Below are 20,183 nucleotides of genomic sequence, written 5' to 3' on the forward strand. Positions count from 1 at the left end.
CCCCCCCCCCCCCCCCCCCTTTTCGGTTTCTTTTCGGTTTCCCCGGAGATCTTGACGATCCGAGGATCACGACATTTCTGGGGTTCGTTTTGGGCCGCTGTGGTTTTGTTTGTGTCGAGGCAAACAAGCGAGTTGTTACTTTGATTTACGGAAGCAAATCTTGCCATTTCACTCACGAGGGAGCGGAGACTCACCATCACCCTCCTCTCGATCCTCTGCGTGGAAAGGAAACAAGGCTGTTTCAAAGACGTCGAGAAGGACCGGAGACAGCCGCGTGATCGCGGGAAGAAGAAGAAGAAACGCTGCACAAAATCTGGCGTCAAGCGTCTCGTTTTGCCGCCTGGGGATTCAGGCCTGAATTGGACACGGGCTTCCTCTCCCACGGACATTCAAGTTTGCACTCATTTTCCTCTTTTCCTCTCTCTATCTTTCTACCTCTCTCTCTCTCTCTACTACTACTTTGAATTAGCTTTACAAGGCTTTGCTGATGCTCTACAGTCTCCCCATTGGGCATCTTTACCCCTTATTTGGTTTATTCTGGGCTGGAAGCCTTCTCGGAATATCTAGGTGCTTTCCATTCTGTGCGGATTCTTCTCCTCCTCTTCTTTATGGCAGCTTCTTTCCCCCTTTTTGTGTCTTTATTCGGCCTCGGATACAAGTGTTTGCAGCTCGCGGTGGCTTATTTGGGCCTCTATCTCTTGATCCGTTGCCTGCCTTGAAGTGACCGATCTTGAACGAAGCGCCGACAAGGGCGTGAAGTTGTCTCTTCTGGGCTACAACCCTTCGGTTGGAATCCTACAAGGTGCTGAGAAGCATAGCACTCCTGGCTTCCTTGACACTGGGAGACGCAAAAAGACGGTCCCCTTTCTCCTAGTATACTCGAAGTAGGAGATTCTGGCAAGTGTACCTTTAGCTTTGGTAGCACTGCCTTTGTCTCACGCAGAGAGGTCCTCCGAAGCCGTGGCTTAGCACCTCTGCTGTTGTTGCAGTAGAACAAGCTTCACGAGAGCAAGAGCAGCAGAACAAGCAGCCATGGTTGGCGCGGCGCAGTATCTGGACGATGAGATCGACTGGGTTCTCTCCGCCGTCGTCGGGAAGAAGAAGCAGTCGTACATCCAGACGCACTTTCATGAAAAGTTTGGCCGCCACCTGAACCATAACCAGATTCGATATATCAAGAACAAGTACGGCAAAGATCCCAGGTTCAAGTATGTCTCCTCGCTTCTCCCCCGGCTCTCTTTTTCATAACTACATACTCCTTCCCTACTGCACTCTTCATCCCGGCGAAGGTGGGAGTATGAATAGTAAAGGCGAGCTCTTGTATGACAGAAGCTAATATCTCATCTTCCCTTCTTACAGCAGCCCGTTGGTGAATGCTCGATATCCAAGGGTGGCCGTATCTCCGAAACCTGGTGGTGTCCCAAAGGAGCAGAATGACAAAGGTGAGCGAGACGACGAGGATGAAGGTGAACTCGGAGGCTCCGGCAGAGCAGGGCCGTCGTCGACAAACAAGGTAGGGGAACGGAGAAGAGAGCTAAAGGACGAAGCGGCGGCAACGACACGCACGACGAGGATGAAGCGAAAGAGGAGCCTCGACGATTCCAGCGACCTTGGTGAACGGTACGTGTCACTCTCCCCCATCTTCTTCTCATCCTCGTCAGCATTGCAAAGGTACAAACATCTTTCGCTAACGTGTTGCTTCTCTCGAACCCCCCAAGGTTGGTCAAGAGAATCACCGCACCGCAGAGAGCAGATTTCATCCAACCCGACATGACCGCCACTCCAGAGCCTGTCTCGAGGACCGCTCAAGGCAAGAAGCCGCTGCAGCAATGGAGGAGCACGGCGGCAGGCCTCCAGCCGTCTGCGCTACATGTCCGCTCGGCATCGCCGCTGGCAATGTCCCTGGCGGACAACTCCTTCGACGCTCTCCAGACGGGGGAACACAGCGGCTTGCCCACCCAACGGCAACCGAACACGCTGCAGCTCCTCCGCACGAGCGACATCTGGACGGCTCCTGTGCCACGGAGCGCCTGGGCAGCCGGGAGATGGACGGCTTTTCCGAGCGTCGGCGGCAGCAGCGCGTCTCCCGAGGCCTACATGTCCATCTATCCTGCTACGACGACGGAGGAGCTGTATCGTCCCGTTGAACAAACCGCCAGCATAGTGTCTCAGATGCCCGTCACCACGCAGTATCAGCTCCAGGTGCCGCAGAATCAGGCCATGACATTTTCTGCCGCGCAGTTCTCGCCTGCTCTGCCGGACCTCGCTCCGTCCCCTTTTCAACACTACATGGAACAACAGCAGCTTCAGCATCCGGATCAGATGATCCAGAGCGAGCGGCATCAACAATATCCCATCCATGTCTCCAGCACTCAATCCTTCCCTCACCTCCCCGTCCCAGAGACACAAGCGCCCCTGAACATGGACAACAGCCTCTCCGTCATCTCATACCAGCCCATGCCGACCTTCCAGGAGCTGCCGACCACCCAGCACATCGCCGACCTCCCCATCCTGACGGCCCCTGGAGGCGTCACTGAGGACCACTAGGACTGGTCTCAAATGACGCCCCCTTCGCCCTACGGCTTTCCCACCTTCAACCCCGTCCCGCCGCATTCCGCCGACTTTTCCTTCCAAAATGCCGGATTCGCCGTCTCGGCGGCGCCGAATACTACTCGCCAGGAGGTCACGCCGTCTCTCACGAGACTTCCTGACATCCAGCCTCATCACCATGCTCATCCTCCGACTTCATTCGAGCAGCAGCCACAGCAGTACATCGAGACGCAGCTTCACCCGGGAGAACTCGCTGGGACAATCGACCCGTTGATTCTATTCGGTCCTCATGATGGACACTCAGCGGCGGCGGCATTTGCTCTTCAGCCAGATATCTCTTCCTCGGCACCCGCGGATATTACAAGGGACTGAAGTCGAGTGGTCGGCCTATCGTTGTGGGGGGGTTATGCTCCTCGAGAGTGCTCGAGGCTTCTACTCTCGGGGTTTCTTTATTATTAGCTGCCTTTTCTTTTTTTGATCTATCACCCGTTTTCTTTTCTTTTCTCTTCTCTTCTCTTCTTCTTTTTTAGGCTTTGTTAGTTTGACTTTTGTATCATCTGGTTGGAGCATACGGAACAGAACCTCTTTCTCTTCGAAGCAAGGGGGTGGGTTGACTTGCAGGGACGGAGCGGCAGGATTTGCATTTCAGGGAAAGATACTCGTTGGGATTATACCAAAGGAAATGGACAGTACGGAGTCGTCTTCTGCTTATCTTTTTCTTTTTCTTTTGTCCTGTTTCTGTTTTCTCTGACTTCGCTACCGTACCGAGCACGGCAAATTCTTCTGCCTTTGCTCACAGACTGCTCCTCTGCAGGTACCCGGAAAGCTCCCATCTCCATAGCCTATTGCAACTTTCACTCGCACATCCGGAACGCTCCGCTCAATATAAGACTCCAGTGAATCGATTGAAGTAGACTTGCATCCCGCCCGCTATGCTTGACAAAAGTAGTACGAAAAGTTTCGGAGAGTAATCAAACTGGCAATAGCCTCCAAGTCCCAAATCCAAGCAACATAAACCTTTTTGCCTTGCGGCGACGTATCGGCATCAAACATCATTATCCAAGAAAAGAAAAGAATGATTGTACCGCTCTACCCTTTCAACAATCCGTGACTTCTCTGACCGCACATAAAACCAATCCTTCGCTTCGTACCATGGCCGTGATCAACGCAACGTATAGTGTAAAGGGGTATCTGGAGCGTAATGAAAATAGGAAATATGGTCCGCCAACCCTTCATCAATATGGATCCCTTCCTCCTCTTGCTCTGACTTCTTTGTACCGTTTTTGATTCATCTCATGTGTCTATGGCACGAGTGTGCCCAATAACGTATAAAAAGCCCTTTAGACGGCAATGCTGGTGTGCCGTCGAGCGTCAACTTCTTCAATGGGAAAGTTAAAGACGAACCCAAAGAGATCACGCAGGTAGGCATATCGAGGTGAGCTGTTGGCCAAGGTTTGGATGCTCTTTGCCATATCCACCGCTGGAACCCTCTTGCCGCGAGAGGGTATTGTATGACCCCGTGGGATGAATGCGTCCATCAGCACGGAGTTCTTGTATTGTTGAAGGAGGGTCGTTTCCCTCGGTGAAGTACCAAACGCGTCAGCGGGAAGGCTCTGTACAAACTTCTGAAGCTGGGCTGGCGCCGTCTTCGGGTCGGTGATGGCATCGCGATCGAATCCGAGAGTCATGGCGGCTCGAAGAACAAGGATCTTTGCACGCGTGACATTAGGGTCTTCGGTTGCTGTAGTCGTCGTGGCGGTGCTCGAGGTCCTGTTGCTGCTGTGGGAGTAGCTTGACAGATTGGATGCGCTGCTGGACCATCTGCCACCTCTGCCACCATCACTGGAAGGGCCGAGCACCAGCAGATTGGGCATCTGGGGAGAGCGACTCTCGGGAGAGATTGGCGTGTCTTCGAATTCCGTAACTGGGGTTTCGGGGACGGGGGGAGGCTTTCGTGGCCGCTCTTCCTGATGAGTGCTCTTAATGCTCACTTGCTTTGAGTGGCGTGATGAGCGATTGGACTGTCGACTTTCACGACCGGTCTGGTCGGAAGAGTGGGAGAAGAAGCTCTGGGATGGCCGAGGAGTGCTTCTGTCCGGGTTCACCTTGGCCCAGCTATCCTTGAATATGTCGCCCAAGCCCCAGCATGCCTGAACCGCAGAGAGCAGCAATTCGCCGTCCGGTGGCTTGCCGGTTAGCCTGTTCTGGCGCAGACTGAAGAGCATCTCGGCAAGGGCCCAGCAGGCTCCGAGGAGCTGATCAGTCTTGCCAAGGAGCTCGCCGCGCTGCTTCATCAGGCGGTGGCACAGCGTGATGTAGAAGTCGAGAGTCCGTTCCCGGAACTGTTCTGGAAGGTTTCGATTGTCTTGTGCGCTGTACAAACTGCGGAGCCGTTAGATCAGTCGCATAAGCAATTAGCATCGAATGTGGTAGGTACTCACTGGTTGTTCAACTCAAAGCTAACCCTGAGGACAGAGTCTGCCAGCTCGTCTTTCTTATCGCGGACATCGAATAGCGCTTGGCAAAAGTCACGGCAGAGGTCCAGGTTGAACTTGACACTCATATACGCAGGGTCCTCGTCCTGGTTGTCATAGAGGCGATGGCAGAGCTTCCAGCACGCTTTCCAGGCCCTCTCAACAGCATCGGGAGTTCCCGAGTCCCTAAAGGCTCGCGGTCGATGCATCGAGCTTAGGTTGGCCAGTGTATTGCACAACGTCCAGGATTCATGAAGCAGAGTCCGTAAATCGCCAATCTCATCGGCCACTTGGGGCACGTGAGGAAAGGGTTCGTCGTCGTCACCCTCAGCTTCAGTCTGTTCGTCGATTTCTACCCTTTGTTAGCCATACTTTGATGTAGTTGCCGCTGGAAGAGAGACCAACTTTCAAGACTGCTGGTGCTGCTCGAACGCAGTCGGCTACCATCCACGAGCATGTCCTGCAAGTCTTGTGCTCGTGGTGTGGCACTGTCTAGACTGTATCGCACAGGCTTGACGTCGGTAGAGATGGGAGGGCGAGCAGGATGGCTAGGAGGCTTTTCGCAAGACGACTGTTAGCAGAGGATCCGGAAATGCGGTAGAGAATGGACTTACGCTGTTGAAGGTCCCAGTAGAGGATGGCTGGCTGGCGCCATCGGCCCTGGGAGATGATCTCTCTGTTGAAGTAACTGAATTGGCAGATGGCTCGCTGGATGCCTGCACAGGATTAGCTATCCTGCGATTTGATAACACGAGGTCACATTGAAACCCTTACCCAGCTGGCAAAGCTCTCCGGAGCATGAATCACCGAGACAGCTTCTTCAGGGTTGCCCTGGCGAACGATTTCGGGGAGGTTTGTGGTAAGCAAGAGATTCTACAAACCATGTCAGCGCAGCCCTGTACGCATCTTGTAGTGTGTAATGCACTGCTGAGTTCTTGTTACTTACATCCGAGTGGCGGTAGGAATTGCCTCCCGCTCCGTGATCCTGCTCGATATCGTCGGCAACATCGTCCTCGATTTCCGTGGTCTCGGTGCCGTTGGAAGTTACAGGCGATGGTCCGACAATATCACTGGGGCTCAACATGTGCATCGAATGGGACAGCCGATGATGCATTGAGTCAGGCCGGAGAGAGGAGGAGTCTGTGGCTGGCGGAGGGGAAGACCTAGAGTCGACATGTTAGTAGGACTTACATGGTCCGCAAAAGTCCTGGGCTTACATGTGTCTGAATGGAGACCTGAACCCATCCGACTCGGAGGTTGCAGACATGTCGCCTTGGTGGTTGAATTGAAACTGCAAGCTTCCAGTGGACGATCGTAGCGGCGCTTCGAGGGCCATCATATTAGTCTGGCGAATGCGATGCGCAAGAGCCGACAGCTTCCCACCGAGCGCGACGTCGAGCTGCTTTATGCAGAATTTCTGTATCTGCTTCCGTTGCAGGCTGTTTCTACACAACAAGCAAGAAGCTCAGAATGCCCAGCTTGACGGCTGACGATGCAGATTGCCTCGAATTACCCCACGAAAAAAAAGCCTTGACGCTCTCAATCGCGGGCGTGGCGAGGCGAGGTGTAGCGCTCGCGATATCGAGGGAGTTGGATGGAGGTTCAAAGCACTAGCAGAGGCGGTCGCGGTCGCGGTCGCGGGCCTCGATTGACAGTCAGCGTGCTTCCAGAATAGAAGCAAAAGCTGCGATTCGAAACGTCCCGGTCGTAGATCAGGCGAGGCAGGATGGCGGGCTGGGCGGTTTAAGAGACGCTGCGGCCAGGCAGATGGACCAGGGGTCGAGGCACCCTTGCCTAGGACATGCAGCGACCCAGAGGCAAGACGCACTGCAGTGCAGGCTGCTGGAGCTTCGCGCCTAATAATCAGCCTCCGCGGGTGCTAGTAGTAGTAGGAGTAGTAGTTGACTGAGCGGGGGGGGAGGAGGAGGAGTTCGCGCTGGATCCGGCAAGTCGATGGTATTTCCGGTGCCATACGGAGGTGAGGATGTAGTAACGTAATATTCGTATTTGTTTTGTTGAGCTTTGGGCGCGTGTTGATGGCGTGAGAGAGGGAGACAAGAAGAAAGGAAAGATGAGGGCGAGAGAAAGAGAAACGAAGGGGCCTGTCAGCAGGCAAATTGGAGGGAGAATGACACGGACACACACAACAGCCGATTCGAAGATTGCTCAAGAGGAGAGCGAAGAAGAGTCTCCAGACCCGGAAATCGCACGCAAAGAGGCTCGGGAATGGAAAAGGCGACGGATCAACAGTGTATGACGAAGGAGCTCGAGGTCAGCCTTGGGTGTGGGAGGAGGAGCAGCTGGTGGTGATGCTAAGTCGAGGGATTGTGTCCGCAGCTTCGCGACCTGTACCGGCGGAAGCTGCGATGGCTGGTAGTCGGATGGGTGAGGCGCCGGCAATGCTGCTATCAGGAGTACCGCGGGAGGGCTGTACTCTGTGCCTGGCCTTGTGGGAGCACTTCACACCTCACACCTCGCCCAACTACGACCGAAGCACTTCAATCGTGCTACCATCCAATTCATCACCCAAATCCTACTAGTTCGCGCATGCAATGGGGCAGCCTTCGAGATCCTTCCAGCTAATGTACGACGACATGCACCAAGGCTCGAGCCCGCGGCTAGACAACGACGAGGCTTCGTTCATCCTCGCCATCAGAGAGCAGACAGACAGACAGACGCCAGCCGCAAAAGCCAAGTCCGTCGCTTAATCTGCCGTGCTCAATTATTACTTGTCAACTGATAATTGACCAGATCAGGCCGTGGATCCCTGGACGACGCGTCCCTCGAGTGGGCTCGTGCATGCGCTCAAAGCAGACATCCAGCCAGGAATCGTCTGCTGGCCAGCCGCGTCTTGCGCAACGAGAGTGACCAGTTGCAAACGATGGATCGGCTATCGAAGTACGAAGTCCACGCGAAGGATTGCCGCCAGAGGAGGGTTATAGAACTAACCAAGCTACAACAGTCACTTACACACGATACAGCATACATACCGCATACGATGGATGATACTATAAGGACTCTTGTCCTCAATCCACCGCATCCCTTTTGCATACATACACATGCTGTCGGTTATGACCAGACTCTTGTCAGAAAGGACCGCGGCAGCCAAGGACCATCTCGTCAATTCCACGAGACAAGGCCGTCTCTCTCTACTGTCGCTTCGAACTCATCAAGAAGCCTTGCCGAACCCAATGCGACGCAGCCGTTGGCCGTTGGAGGGGCAGGGGAACTGCTGTGCTGCACCTGGTTCTTGATGAGGAGCTTCTGCAGAGGCCCGGCCACTCACAGACTCGATCGGTAGCGCAGTGGATAGAGCCTGCATGGAGTCGACAGGCGTCGGCGCTTAATTCAGGTGGATGACATGCTTGCATGCTTTTTCCTGCCGAGTCACGATTCGTCGCCGGACCAGGATGCGACGCCGTGCATGGAGGATATGCGAGGTCGAAGAGAGAGAAGAGAGAGGAAAAGAAAGACTTGAGGGCTGTGAGCTCGTGGCTTTCCGCGATGCCACTTACATTCCTGTTGGCATGCATGCGACTATCATATTGCGTCGTGTGAAACCATCACAATCAATTCTCAGCCGCCGCGGACTGTGTGCCAGGCTCTCGAGTCCCGAATGACCAGCCTTCCCTGGCTAATTGCATGGAATCCGTCGCAAGCGATGTTGTTGTTGGTCAAAGAACAGCGACAAACGGAGTTGTTTCCCAGCTGGCTTCCAACGTGCATCTCGCTGTGCCGCGAAGAGCCCGACAGGCTCCATTTTCTGACGGCCAGCACAGCAGCAGCAACGACCAACACCAACCCCAACCCCAACCACCATCCCGAGGCTTTCCAATCCGATTCGACTCGACATGGGCCAAACGAAAGCCTCAGTCTTCTGTCACAGCGCCTATCTGCTCGGTTCGTGGCCCGCGGTGCCCTTCAGGACCCCCCTGCTCTCTCCCGTCCCAGAGCACAGAGGACATGCTGGACTTGGTCAACCTGCGCTGATTGGCAGCGTTCGACCCGACGATCTGGTCCGGCGCCTATGCCCAGACGAAGCTGGTTAGGCCCGGCCACGGCCCACTCACTTCAACCCGTCTGTGGACCGCCCGATTTCTCCTCTCCCCGAGGGTGGGCGGAGTCGACAAGAGGCTCTCCCTCATGAGCACTTCCGGAGCATGAGGTGCGGTAATACGATACACTCAATACCCGTACCATATGTACTTGTGTCACATGTTGCGTTGACACTGACATACGGCATCAGAATCATGCTGATAAACAAGCCGAGCTGAAAGGGAAATAGGTCGGGCATATATGTACGACTACACGGTTACACGCGCTGCAAGCTCTGCTTGTACGGCCTCTTTACGTTGCTTCCCGTCCGTGGCCCTGGCGTAGGATTTTCTAGTCGACTCTTGCTGCAGCTCCGTGTGACATCCATGTCTCTTGTCGTGCTCATGTCCTTACTGACCGGGAGTACATATCTCGTAATGCCTACCGTAGTAAGTAGGAGTAGTCGTAAAGGTGGGAGCAGTAGGCCATCACCATCGCCATCAGAAAGTCTCTACAAAGATACCACAGACACAGGCAGCTTTTAAAAGCTAGTCCTCGTCCTGTAACTGAATTATCATATGAGTAATAGTTCCGCCAACGGCTCATCAACATGGCGAGATACATTTCTGGCGATTAGAAAAGGCTGGAATCATGTTCCCAAAATATTTGTGCAACTGTCAGTGCCGAAGCCCTCAAAGGCGCAGTTTGTACGACTCCCTCTTATAGATTAGACATACACCATCAGAGCCTCAACCCCAAAAAGTCGTCCAACCCACCCCAGCCTCGTCGGTTGCCTCTAAACGGCAATTTTCGCACCTGTCTCTGCTCGCTGCCAGTGAAATAGTGGCGATGACGCTGTTTGGCGGCCGGCCCACGACATGGTGCATACATGCCTGTATAGATGCATCTATCGAGCGCACTGCATGAACGCCCTCCGTGTCGTTGGACGTAAACATCTGTCTCTTGATTCCGCAGTTCGCTTACACTAGCTCTCCATTGGCGGGCCGCGTCGAGGCATTCATCTTTCTGGGATTCATACCACATGTGCTGCTTGACATTGGGGGTAGGTCGGGAAATGAAAAGACTAACAGCAGTTGAGGGTGCCGTTCATCTCTCCCATAACGACAACAGCCTAAATACACCGCATTGACAGTCCCGCGTTATACACCCGCAAATCACGAAGGCATCAAGAGCGATTAGTCTATAATTCCCAACGCTGGGATCAATATGGACCTTGGCATCATGGTCGCATCTTGTGATACTGCACCGGCAACCCGGTTGGCGCCACTAGACATGTGTTGGTTGTGGATAGGCACTTTACTGCTCGGATCCGGCCTGCTAGAAAGCCTGAAACGGACTGGAGTATCCCATATGCCAGACGAGGCTCAACTGTAAGCACAGAAGCGGTAAGGAGGGGCGAGCTGTTTTGTAGGTAATAGTGTTTTGATCATGCAAACCCTAGCTATACTCGCTTGTTGAGATGCGGCACCGTAACGCTATCCCCTTGGATATGCGAATCGGGGTCATCCGGCCACCCATACCAGTTTTGACCCTCAGCGTAGCGTCGACATCAAAGTGACAGGATGGCCAAATCCATCTTGAGGTTACGCGCAGCAGCCCAGATTCTGGGATAGGTCACCGCATCCGCTCGCGGGGTGATAGATTCGTCGCGGTATTCGGCGGCCGTCCACGCGTAACAGAGTAAACTTCGTTCCATTATTGACAGAATTGCCCGTGGGTTTCGCCGTCATCGTCGCGATATGGTTTTGATTCTTCCTTGCGCCCAGTTACAAAAGGTGAAAACTGAATCCAAAAACGCCAAACCGTGCATTGCATCTTTCTCCTTTCCCAAAATCAAATCTATGCCGACTCGTTCAATCTCTGCTTCTTCTCGTTTCGTCCATCAGGAGTGTACCTAACACGATGATTAGCAATCAGAATCAGGGGCGTCCCGGAGTTCGTGGCAGCGCCGTACTTGAGAAGCTTTTCGATGAGGTCGACGTGGGTCATAATCATTCGTCGGCAGCAGTAGCGCTTCAGGCCTAGCTCATCCATGGCGTCGCTTTCGGAAGTCAGTCTCGAGTTTCGCTTCGAAGGTTGAGAGGCAAGCATACCCATCTGTCTTGCGCGGATCCGCAATCAGCTGCAGATAGCGCTCCCAGAGGTCGCCAGTGACCTGTCATCGTTAGTACTGGCCTGCGTGAGTCATAAGACGAGAATCCGATGCCTACCTTTCCACAAGAGAAGCAGCGGATAGGAATAATCATCTTGGCGATGGGATGGCAAACGTCGTTTTGGAGTGATGAACCGGGGAAAGAGTTGGATTAAGCTTGGGGGCGGCGCGGAATGGCAGAAAATATCATGCCGCCGAGGTTCTGCCGCCAGCTCTCGTTATCTTATCGCTGATAGTGGAAAAAGTTCATGGCGGCACCAAAATTTCTGCGGCGCATCGCTCTTAGCACTTTTGGAACCAAGTCGCTGGGTGCTGAAGCCTGCCATTCATTCTTTCAATTCTCTTCACTTTGACCTTCTGCGGACCCCAACTCACAATGGCGGGCAGCAGGCTTTCCAAGGCCCGGGACGAAGCGACCAAGAAGAGAAAGAGGGATTTGAACGAGGGCGACGCGCGAACTAAGAGGTCACGGGCGCAGCAAGGAATTGAAGCGGACGAGCACGATCAAGCAGTTGATGGGGACGTCGAATCCGAGAACAGCCCCCGAAATGGATCGCTGGCCAAGTCAAAAAGCAATGGTGAAGCTATGGCCGAGCGCTCGTCGGATGGAGAGGCTGGCTGGAGAATCTCCAAGCCCATGGGTGGCAGAATGCTCGACATTGACCCCATCCTCACTCAAGATGACCAGTAAGACAACCGCACTTTCTTCCGACTCCAAGGAGCACCATTCTCACCTTCAATCAGGTACCTCATCTTGACATACAACACCTCCGTCCAAGTATACACAGCCAGCGACTCTCTCCTCCTGAGACGAATCCCCATTGGCGCCGTCGATACCACTACGTCAGTCGGCACCTCTCCCGCAAACATCGTTGCGACCCGCCTGTCTATTCAGAACCCTGAATACCTCTGGGTTGCTTGCTCAGACGGTCACATTTACCATGTGAAGTGGACAGAGGCCGCCGAGACGCACCAGAGTTTCAAGACAGTGACGGGTAACGCCAAAGCGATGACGGTGACTTCGACCGAGACCTCTGGCGCCAAGGCGGATGTTGTTGTTGTCGTCGAGACAGCCAAGTCCAGTAAGACGGAGTTGACTGCGTATGGCGGTGATATCCTGTCGTCTCCGGTCTCAAAGAACATCCTGAGCATCAAGAAGCCCGGCAATGGCCTGCACTTGATCGAGTCCACTCAGGATGGCCTTGTCCTGGTCGGTGCTGTGAATGACTCTCTGTTCATTGGCGTAGCGTCACGTGCGCAGTTGACCGGTTTCGAGGAACTGCAGTACGAGTTCTTTTCATTCGACGTGCCCGATATCATCACCACGCTCGATTTTAGGGTATACCAAGCGTCTGCCCTGTCCGGCACTAAAAGCAAAGGACGAAGCGACTCCGACAAAGTGGTGGATGTGATTGTGGGCGGCGCACGAGGAGGCATCTATCTCTACCATGACGCCCTAGCTCGAAGCCAATCACTTGGAAAAGCCGACATCCAAGCTCAAAAGTTCCACTGGCACCGAAAGGCAGTCCATTCCGTCAAATGGTCACGAGACGGTATGCTTCCCGCTCTTGATCATCTTCTCCTTCACCCTTCTTGTGAACTGATGCCCTAACTCATCTATTAGGCAACTACATGATCTCAGGAGGCTCCGAAAACGTTCTTGTGCTGTGGCAGATGGACACAGTCAAGAGAAACTACCTTCCGCACCTGTCAGGCAGCGTAGAAAACATTGTTGTTTCTGCCAGCGGATCATCCTACGTCGTGCACCTTGATGACAACTCAACCATGATTCTCTCCACTGCTGAACTGACTCCCACCACATACATATCCGGCATCCAATCCGCATCCGTCGAAGCCACGACACCCAAAGACTTGCTCGTGCAGCGTGTCTGGTCAGTAGCAGACAAAGTGCGGCGACCTATACCCGCCGCCATCAAGGCGGACCAGCCGTCCAAGCTTCACGTTTGTGTCGGCAATGGCCGCCAGGCAACGATGACGGGAGACTTTTCGGCACCCCTGCTGCAGTCCTTTGATCTTGAGACCTTCACGAGCATCTCCAAGCAGGCATTGGCCCGGACACAGCCTACGGACGTGAATTTGTCCAACAAGGGCTATGCCATCGAAGAGCCCGTTGTCACGCACATCTCCTTCTCATCTGACGGGAAATGGCTAGCCAGCGTGGACGACTGGTTTCCTTCAAATAGGGACATTGGCGCCGTTAGTGGCGACGCTGGCGACCAGTTCTTGAAGGAGAGACACGAATCATACCTCAAATTCTGGCAAGTCAATGATGAGGACAACTCGATCGCCCTCGTCTCCAGGATCAACGCGCCGCACACGTCGACACATCCAGAGACGATCCTTGACCTTGCCTCGGACAGTGCCTCAACCTGCTTTGCCACCATTGCTGGGGACGGCATCGTTCGTCTATGGCGACCAAAGGTCCGCCAACAAGACGGTTCACGACGCACAGATGGCGCTGTGGAGTTTGCCTGGGGCTGTTCCCGGATCATTCCTATCGGCGATGGGCTCGGCCGAGATGTCATCGCAGATATTCCCAGCGACTCGTCTGCTCCTGTGAAACCCCAAGCCCGCATCGCCTTCTCGGAAGATGGCTCCACGCTGTTTGCGGCGTTTGGTGCTCTCGACGTGGGAGCTGTGTATGTGATCAATGCGGCCTCTGGTGAAGTTGTCAAGGTCCTGGAGGGCCTCTGGAAAGGACAGCTGCACTCATTGCGAGTGCTGTCACAGTACCTGATTGTGCTATCCGAGGAACTGCACGTTTACGATGTTGTGAGCGACGATTTACGGTACGGAATCGTGGTGCCCAAGTCTTCCGACGCCGACGAATTGCTGCAGCTCGCGGTCGACTCGGTATCTGGCCATTTTGCCGTCACCCTTCCTCTTGGCAACACTTCCAGCATAGGCATCTTCAGCCCGAGCGAGCCTGAGCCGCTCATCGTCCGCAACACACCCCATCGGATTGTGAGCCTCATTTCAGTGCCCGGCACCAGTGGCTTTGTCGCTCTCGATGATGTAGCCCAGATCTGGACCCTTACCGAGGGCTCCAATGCCTCCACCATCCTAGCCGCTCAGCCGCTGCAGGATTTGCGGCTCGACAATGCCTCCCAGGAAGCCGATAGCAACAGACTGGCCATTATTCTCAATGGAGATGCCGAGAGCGATGATGAGATGGAGGAGGCCCAAAACGCAGATGACGACGTGGACATGGAGGACGACGATGTCCAGGCCAACATTATCCCTCAACAATATCTCGCGGACATTTTCGATGCCGCGCCTCCCTTTGCCGGAGCTTCTGTCGAGGACATGTTTTACAAGGTCATTGATCTTCTTGCTGCCAAGCCATTGTCGGCTGCTACTTTGTGAAGACGGAGAGAGGAGCTGTCCATGTTGATGTTGAGGGGAGTGTGGGATTCCCGGCCAGAATTGTGTACAAAAAGAAATGCGACTTTGTCGTGTGACAAGGATAGGGCTCGAAAAGAGAGAAAGAAGGCGAGCGAAATGTGCTATTTGGCGCTGGCGGTAGATCGGATGTCGGAACAACATTGCCTGATTACATGTATATATCGTCCAAGATTAATGGATAGTGTCGGAGTTTAATATCAATTTGCATTGCGAACTACTTAACTCGAGGTGTATCATTCCTTTACCGCGCAGTCGGCGAGCATATGTGCTAGGCTCTGGCGTTTATCCTAACAATCCGCCTCTTCAAATGTGAGGCATTCCCCCTGCGGCCTTGGACAGATGGATACAACTGGAGACACAGCTATTGAAAGCACACGTGAGTAAACCAAAGATATCTAGTATGGATTTCCGAAGAAATTATGGACGAATTCTTGGTGTTGTGCTTCATTCCGGTCAATAGGGTAGCACCCCATGGTTTCGGACACCCCAACCTCGAAGCTGCAGCCAACAACCTGATTTCTTGCATGACTGCACCCTTGTCGAAAGAAAAGATCCATGTCGTTCTATTTCTATCGACTTCGGAACTGTGTTTCATGCTCGAAGCGCGGCAGCGGCTAAGCGGGATGCTACACTGGCGAGGAAATTAAGAAAACGGAGCGGCGTGTATCACGAAGGGCTCAAGATCGAAGCGCATAGGATTTGTTAAGCGCCCGTGAGATGGACAGGGGAAATGAAACGAGGCCAAGGTACGACAATGAGAGAGACCTGAAGCCCGTTTATTGATGACCGTGGAGCACATGTGGCATCACGAGATGGACATACGGAGTAGCACATGCGCTCTGGATCGTCTTCGTGATGCATTGACAAGGTATGAAGGGTGGCGTTTGTGCAGTTGGTCAAGACTGATGTTCTGAATGGATAGCGACAAAGCGAGTCTTAATGAATATCAGCTGCTCAAGACGCCACAGTGTTTTAGATCCTGATAGAATTTGAATTGAAATCTGGCTGTAAAAGAGAAATCAATGAGAAGAAGAGGGAACAGAAAGGAAGAAGAATGCTGGGAGGCTTTCATGTTGGGCAAATAAGGCCGTCGGCATGGCGGCGAGTGACAGCCAGTCAATTGGGGCTTGATAGCGGCGGCTGCAACAAGCACCAAGAGGCACGAGGCAGTACTTGTCGTTGACGGCGCGCATCTGCGGACAAATGGTAGGCCCAGAGACGGCAATTCTGTGCAGCGCTTAAACAGGGACGCCGGCGTGTGGAAGTACCTGCTGGGTACCCGCGATGCCGGGATCTGCATTTAGCAACATGATGGACGTACAGTACCACTGCATGCATGCAATGGAAGCTGCGCGCAATCTGGGACCTGAGATGGGTGCTCGTGTATGGATTGCGTACATGTGCTGCGAGAGGCTGGTGCAGGGCTACCTGTGCAGTACTTGATGCTCTACTGCAGGTACATCTGCCAGATCTCGTCCTGCAGGCGCCGCTGCCGCAAGCCGCGGCTCTTGACCGTCGTCGCCAATCCGCATCTTCGCATCCTCGTCCGCTGAAACACCAGCATATCAAGTCGAATCCCGGTGTTACAGCCTCTGCGACGTTCTCTCTTCTTCGTGGCCTCCAGCTGGCGTCGTGTCCAATGGCCCGGTCGATATGGCCCTCATTTCATCAGCCGCCGCACTGCCGTCATACAAACGGCCGCCCAGATTGAATGGTTCTGCGGCTGTCTCATGACATGACCTGGGCCTTGTCAAGCGGCCACTCTGGTGCCGTGCCTCTGCCCGAAGCCATGCGTTCGATAGGCTGCCGCTGCAGCTGGGAGACGTCAGCTAAATGCGGTTCTTGGTCCTGTCGACTCGTGGTGAAATCGTGTGATGCTTGCCCGTGAATCTGCCTGTTCGTTCATATCTTGCTCGGCTTTCTCCCTCTCCTCTTTTTCTCTTACATATCTACAAACATACCTAGATTACGTTGCTCTTCCTTGCTTGCGTGGGCGGCATTTGTTTTATCTTTGCGCCGGTTTGCCTTTAGTGCGTGGGTGATTGTCACAAGGCTTTCTGATTGTGCCAACGGGTGAGACGATTCTGATGATGGCAAGGTGAAGAGAGAAGACAACTATTTCCTTTTGTTCTTTTCCTTTTCTCTTTTCCTTTCTCTATCCTCTTTCCTTTTCTCTCGGAGTTATCACGACTTATGCAACAAAACTCTACATCTCCTCCACTAATTCACCGGGCTGGAACGACGCTGGACGTGATTCACCCTTCCCCCTGAATACCCTCAAGCTGCGAACCAACTTCAACGACGACACTCAACCGTTACAAGACCGTCACGAGTCCAACAGACAGGATACAAGGACGATTCAATCATCAACGGAGTGCCATCCTTTTGAGAAAACTCTACTCGGCAAAAGCTGTTCACGCACCAAATAATTCGCAAAAATATCCACCGCCAGCTGTTCACCAGCTGTTCGCCGGTCCGCCAGTTATCGCGAACGCACACGCGCACAACGCAGGCTCTGCTGGTTCTTCTGCCACCTGGCAACCCATATTTATTCTCGTTCTCGCGTTCTCTCGCTTCTTTCTTCTTCTAAACAAAAAACAAAACACAAATTTTCACAAAAAAAGCGCGCACGTCAACATCACAATCAGTCTTTTGGTTCAGCTTTTTTCCTCGGCGAGGTCAAAAGCATTCGTTCCTTGATATATCTTCTTGACTCAGTCCTTACCTGCTCGTCAACTCAAGAAACAAACTCTCATCAGCAAGTCAAAACACTCAGCACCACTCGCCAGAGACGCGTCTCGACCGTGAGAATGGCTTCCACTCCGCACGTCGGCGTCAAGGCCACGATGGTTGCGGCCCTCGCCACCCTCGCCAACGGCCACTCCTGGATCGAGAAGGCGTACAAAGTCGCCCCCAACGGCACCATGATTGGCGCTGAAGGCTACGCTCGCGGCTGGGTCGCTCGCAACTCTACGGACCCCGTCTTTCAAGACAGCATCCCGCAGTGCATTCTCCCTGCTGCTGGCCAGGCTGCTTACTCTGGGGACGAGGTGCTGAACAAGTACAAGTTTGATGAGAACCCTCAATTTCCTATGCTGGAAGCCGCACCGGGCGACCACATAGCCATCATCCATCTTGAAAACGGTCACACCACCCTTCCCCAAAATCAGCCCAAGAAACCCATGAACCGCGGTACTGTCTTCCTCTACGGCACTAGCCAGCCCAAGGAGGAGGAGCGCCTCTTTGACGTCCATCTTGTCTGGAACAAGCAGGGCACTGGTGGTGATGGTCGTGGCCGCCTCCTGGCCACCCGCAACTACGACGATGGCCAGTGTTATCAACCAAACAGCGGCTCCATCAGCATGGAGCGAGCTACCAAACTGGCCTCTCAGGGCGCCTCGCACGACATCGAGCTTGGCTGCCAGTCTACCCTCCAGCTCCCCACCGACCTCAAACCCGGCTCCATCTACACCATCTACTGGTACTGGGACTGGCCTGACCTGAACGCCGACTTCATCGACTTCCAGGCTACCACCAACGGCCTCTACCCCTGGGCCGGCACCTTTATGCGTGGAGAGAAGGATCCCCACGGCTTCACCATGGCCGCCATCGCCAAGAATGAGAGTTACTCCAGCACCATCGACATCAAGATCACAGCCAGGGACGATCGCGCCGCCAGTGTGGGATCCTACGTCGATGATCAAGACATCTACACCAAGGCTCTCAAGTCTCAGATGGACAGCAACTTTGAGGTTGCCATCGATGCCAACGGTGCCAAAGACGGCCCCAGCTCACTCCCTGCCGCTCCCATCCTCCCCATCCCCTCTCTCCTCCCCATTCAGCCTCCCCTGGTTGGACCCATCAGCACTGTCACTTCATTCACCACCATGCAGCCAACTGTCACGACTACACGCTACGGCACCCAGACAGCTGTCAAGGAGTCCTCGTCAGCGTCGTTGAACTTGGCTCAGCCTGGCCCTACCGTCATCAAGTACATCACAGTGCACGTGCCGGCTTCAGAGCCTCCAACCTCGACCGTAACTACCACCATACTTACGATGGAGACGTTTTACAAGACTCTCGTGCCTGATACGCACGCCACCCCGACCGTCTTCGCGACGGTTCCGCCGGGTGCGCCTGCTGCCACTCCGCCGGGCAACACTCCGGCTGAGAGGCCGACCACGACTCTCCCGCTCTTGAGCTCCAGCTCGAGCATCGACCTCAACAACGGCCGTCCAACGGTGACGCCGTTCATCCCCGGCCATCGTCGCCGCGACTGGGCCTTCGGCCGCCACTGAGAGCCTGAGAGATAGACTCTGGCTGAACGGTGTCTTGTGTGACCAGGGGAATGTGGTTCTTTCAATTAGCAACTTCGTTTTCCTGTTTCATCACTCTCACTACCGTTCTCCTGTCCTTTCACTCACTCGTCTTATTTCCTTTGACAACCGCACACGAATCTGGTTTCAGTTGGTTTGGTTCATTTTCGATAAGGGGCCTAGCACAAGATCTAGCAATCCCGCGTTTTTCCATCTACGGTTTGGGGGGGTTTGGCATTTCACGGTAACGGAATGGGACATACCAAAGGAAAAGGCAAAACTCTGGGAGGTTTTATTCCTGTCGTTTAGGTGGTTTACTGGTTTCGTTTAAAGTCATGGTACTCTTTGAGGCCCTGCAATGGACATGAATGATTGATTCTTTTACTATGTGCGACTGTCTTTTTTTGCATGATAGTGAAGTGTTTGCTGATGTGTTGTATGTTATGGTGTCGAACGTGACTGATAATATTCCATCCTACCTTGATCCTCTGCTGTTCAGTCTTCTGTACTTTCTTTGTATTATAATATCGTCTTGGCATATTCTCTTGCTACCTGGTATAGTCGATTCTCCCATCAACATTCCTAGCAAAGACAGCAGCAATACACACTCAACCGGAGATCAGCACGACCTCACCTCAAACCCTTCCAAACAGAAACAACTCACCGTACCCTTCCAGAAGGCCATTCCACGGGCATTCGGACTATCCGTTTGCAAGCGATCTGCGCCCTTTGTGGCTTGCACATGAAAACGCCACGCAAACAAGGCACCAACGGGTCAAAAACGTCAAGTCCCTTGAGCGAGTCGGTTCGCGGAATGTTGTTGGGATGGGGATAGGTGTACCGATTAAAAAGTCCACAAATATGAAGTTTATCTTCTCGATTGAATACAGGCAGCGAGAGATCCGGTGATTTAAGAGGCTTGATGTCGAGAGCGAAATCGGCTGGTGGATAGAACTCGATTTTGATGTGCCTAAATATGATGTAAGGGGGACTGGATCTTGTCATGGTGGCTTGTTACCTACCTACCTAGTACCTTATGCTCGAAGCGAGAATGTATGTTGCTAGGTAGTCTCTATCCAAGGTCTATTTTCCGTTGAAAGCCACTGAAGAACTATCTACGAAGTACGCATCATGATCATGGTTAGTCATTCACGGCAGGCTGGTCTACACTGCACCGAATATTTACCCGTAGGATGATCGTGCGGTCAT

At 53.6% G+C, this 20,183-nt stretch overlaps 7 protein-coding genes across 7 annotated transcripts; 5 read left to right on the forward strand and 2 right to left on the reverse strand.

Annotated features, from left to right (window-relative positions):
* Nucleotides 1–1,032: 1,032 nt before the first annotated feature.
* CCMA1212_000769 (uncharacterized protein) lies at nucleotides 1,033–2,547 on the forward strand (the record flags this gene model as incomplete). The annotated part of the gene is made up of 3 exons (XM_073698226.1): nucleotides 1,033–1,208; nucleotides 1,360–1,620; nucleotides 1,719–2,547. 3 exons carry the CDS (start codon nucleotides 1,033–1,035, stop codon nucleotides 2,545–2,547), a joined length of 1,266 nt encoding a protein of 421 aa, XP_073563904.1.
* Nucleotides 2,548–2,559: 12 nt separating this feature from the next.
* On the forward strand, nucleotides 2,560–2,922 carry CCMA1212_000770 (uncharacterized protein; the record flags this gene model as incomplete). Its single annotated transcript, XM_073698227.1, has 1 exon — nucleotides 2,560–2,922. One exon carries the CDS (start codon nucleotides 2,560–2,562, stop codon nucleotides 2,920–2,922), a length of 363 nt encoding a protein of 120 aa, XP_073563252.1.
* Nucleotides 2,923–3,890: 968 nt separating this feature from the next.
* CCMA1212_000771 (uncharacterized protein) lies at nucleotides 3,891–6,363 on the reverse strand (the record flags this gene model as incomplete). Its single annotated transcript, XM_073698228.1, has 7 exons — nucleotides 3,891–4,932; nucleotides 4,992–5,376; nucleotides 5,430–5,595; nucleotides 5,639–5,740; nucleotides 5,799–5,897; nucleotides 5,971–6,187; nucleotides 6,242–6,363. The coding sequence occupies 7 exons, from the start codon at nucleotides 6,361–6,363 to the stop codon at nucleotides 3,891–3,893; spliced, it is 2,133 nt and encodes a 710-aa protein (XP_073563253.1).
* Nucleotides 6,364–8,685: 2,322 nt separating this feature from the next.
* On the forward strand, nucleotides 8,686–9,171 carry CCMA1212_000772 (uncharacterized protein; the record flags this gene model as incomplete). The annotated part of the gene is made up of 1 exon (XM_073698229.1): nucleotides 8,686–9,171. The coding sequence occupies one exon, from the start codon at nucleotides 8,686–8,688 to the stop codon at nucleotides 9,169–9,171; it is 486 nt and encodes a 161-aa protein (XP_073563250.1).
* Nucleotides 9,172–10,919: 1,748 nt separating this feature from the next.
* CCMA1212_000773 (DNA-directed RNA polymerases I, II, and III subunit RPABC5) lies at nucleotides 10,920–11,326 on the reverse strand (the record flags this gene model as incomplete). Its single annotated transcript, XM_073698230.1, has 3 exons — nucleotides 10,920–11,121; nucleotides 11,174–11,235; nucleotides 11,291–11,326. 3 exons carry the CDS (start codon nucleotides 11,324–11,326, stop codon nucleotides 10,920–10,922), a joined length of 300 nt encoding a protein of 99 aa, XP_073563251.1.
* A 282-nt stretch (nucleotides 11,327–11,608) lies between these two features.
* On the forward strand, nucleotides 11,609–14,619 carry CCMA1212_000774 (U3 small nucleolar RNA-associated protein 17; the record flags this gene model as incomplete). Its single annotated transcript, XM_073698231.1, has 3 exons — nucleotides 11,609–11,919; nucleotides 11,977–12,785; nucleotides 12,857–14,619. The coding sequence occupies 3 exons, from the start codon at nucleotides 11,609–11,611 to the stop codon at nucleotides 14,617–14,619; spliced, it is 2,883 nt and encodes a 960-aa protein (XP_073563248.1).
* A 2,849-nt stretch (nucleotides 14,620–17,468) lies between these two features.
* On the forward strand, nucleotides 17,469–18,956 carry CCMA1212_000775 (uncharacterized protein; the record flags this gene model as incomplete). Its single annotated transcript, XM_073698232.1, has 1 exon — nucleotides 17,469–18,956. The coding sequence occupies one exon, from the start codon at nucleotides 17,469–17,471 to the stop codon at nucleotides 18,954–18,956; it is 1,488 nt and encodes a 495-aa protein (XP_073563249.1).
* Nucleotides 18,957–20,183: the final 1,227 nt, after the last annotated feature.

Source organism: Trichoderma ghanense (genome assembly GCF_004382785.1).
Source record: "Trichoderma ghanense strain CCMA-1212 chromosome Unknown scaffold_0, whole genome shotgun sequence".
Taxonomy (NCBI): Eukaryota; Fungi; Ascomycota; class Sordariomycetes; order Hypocreales; family Hypocreaceae; genus Trichoderma; species Trichoderma ghanense.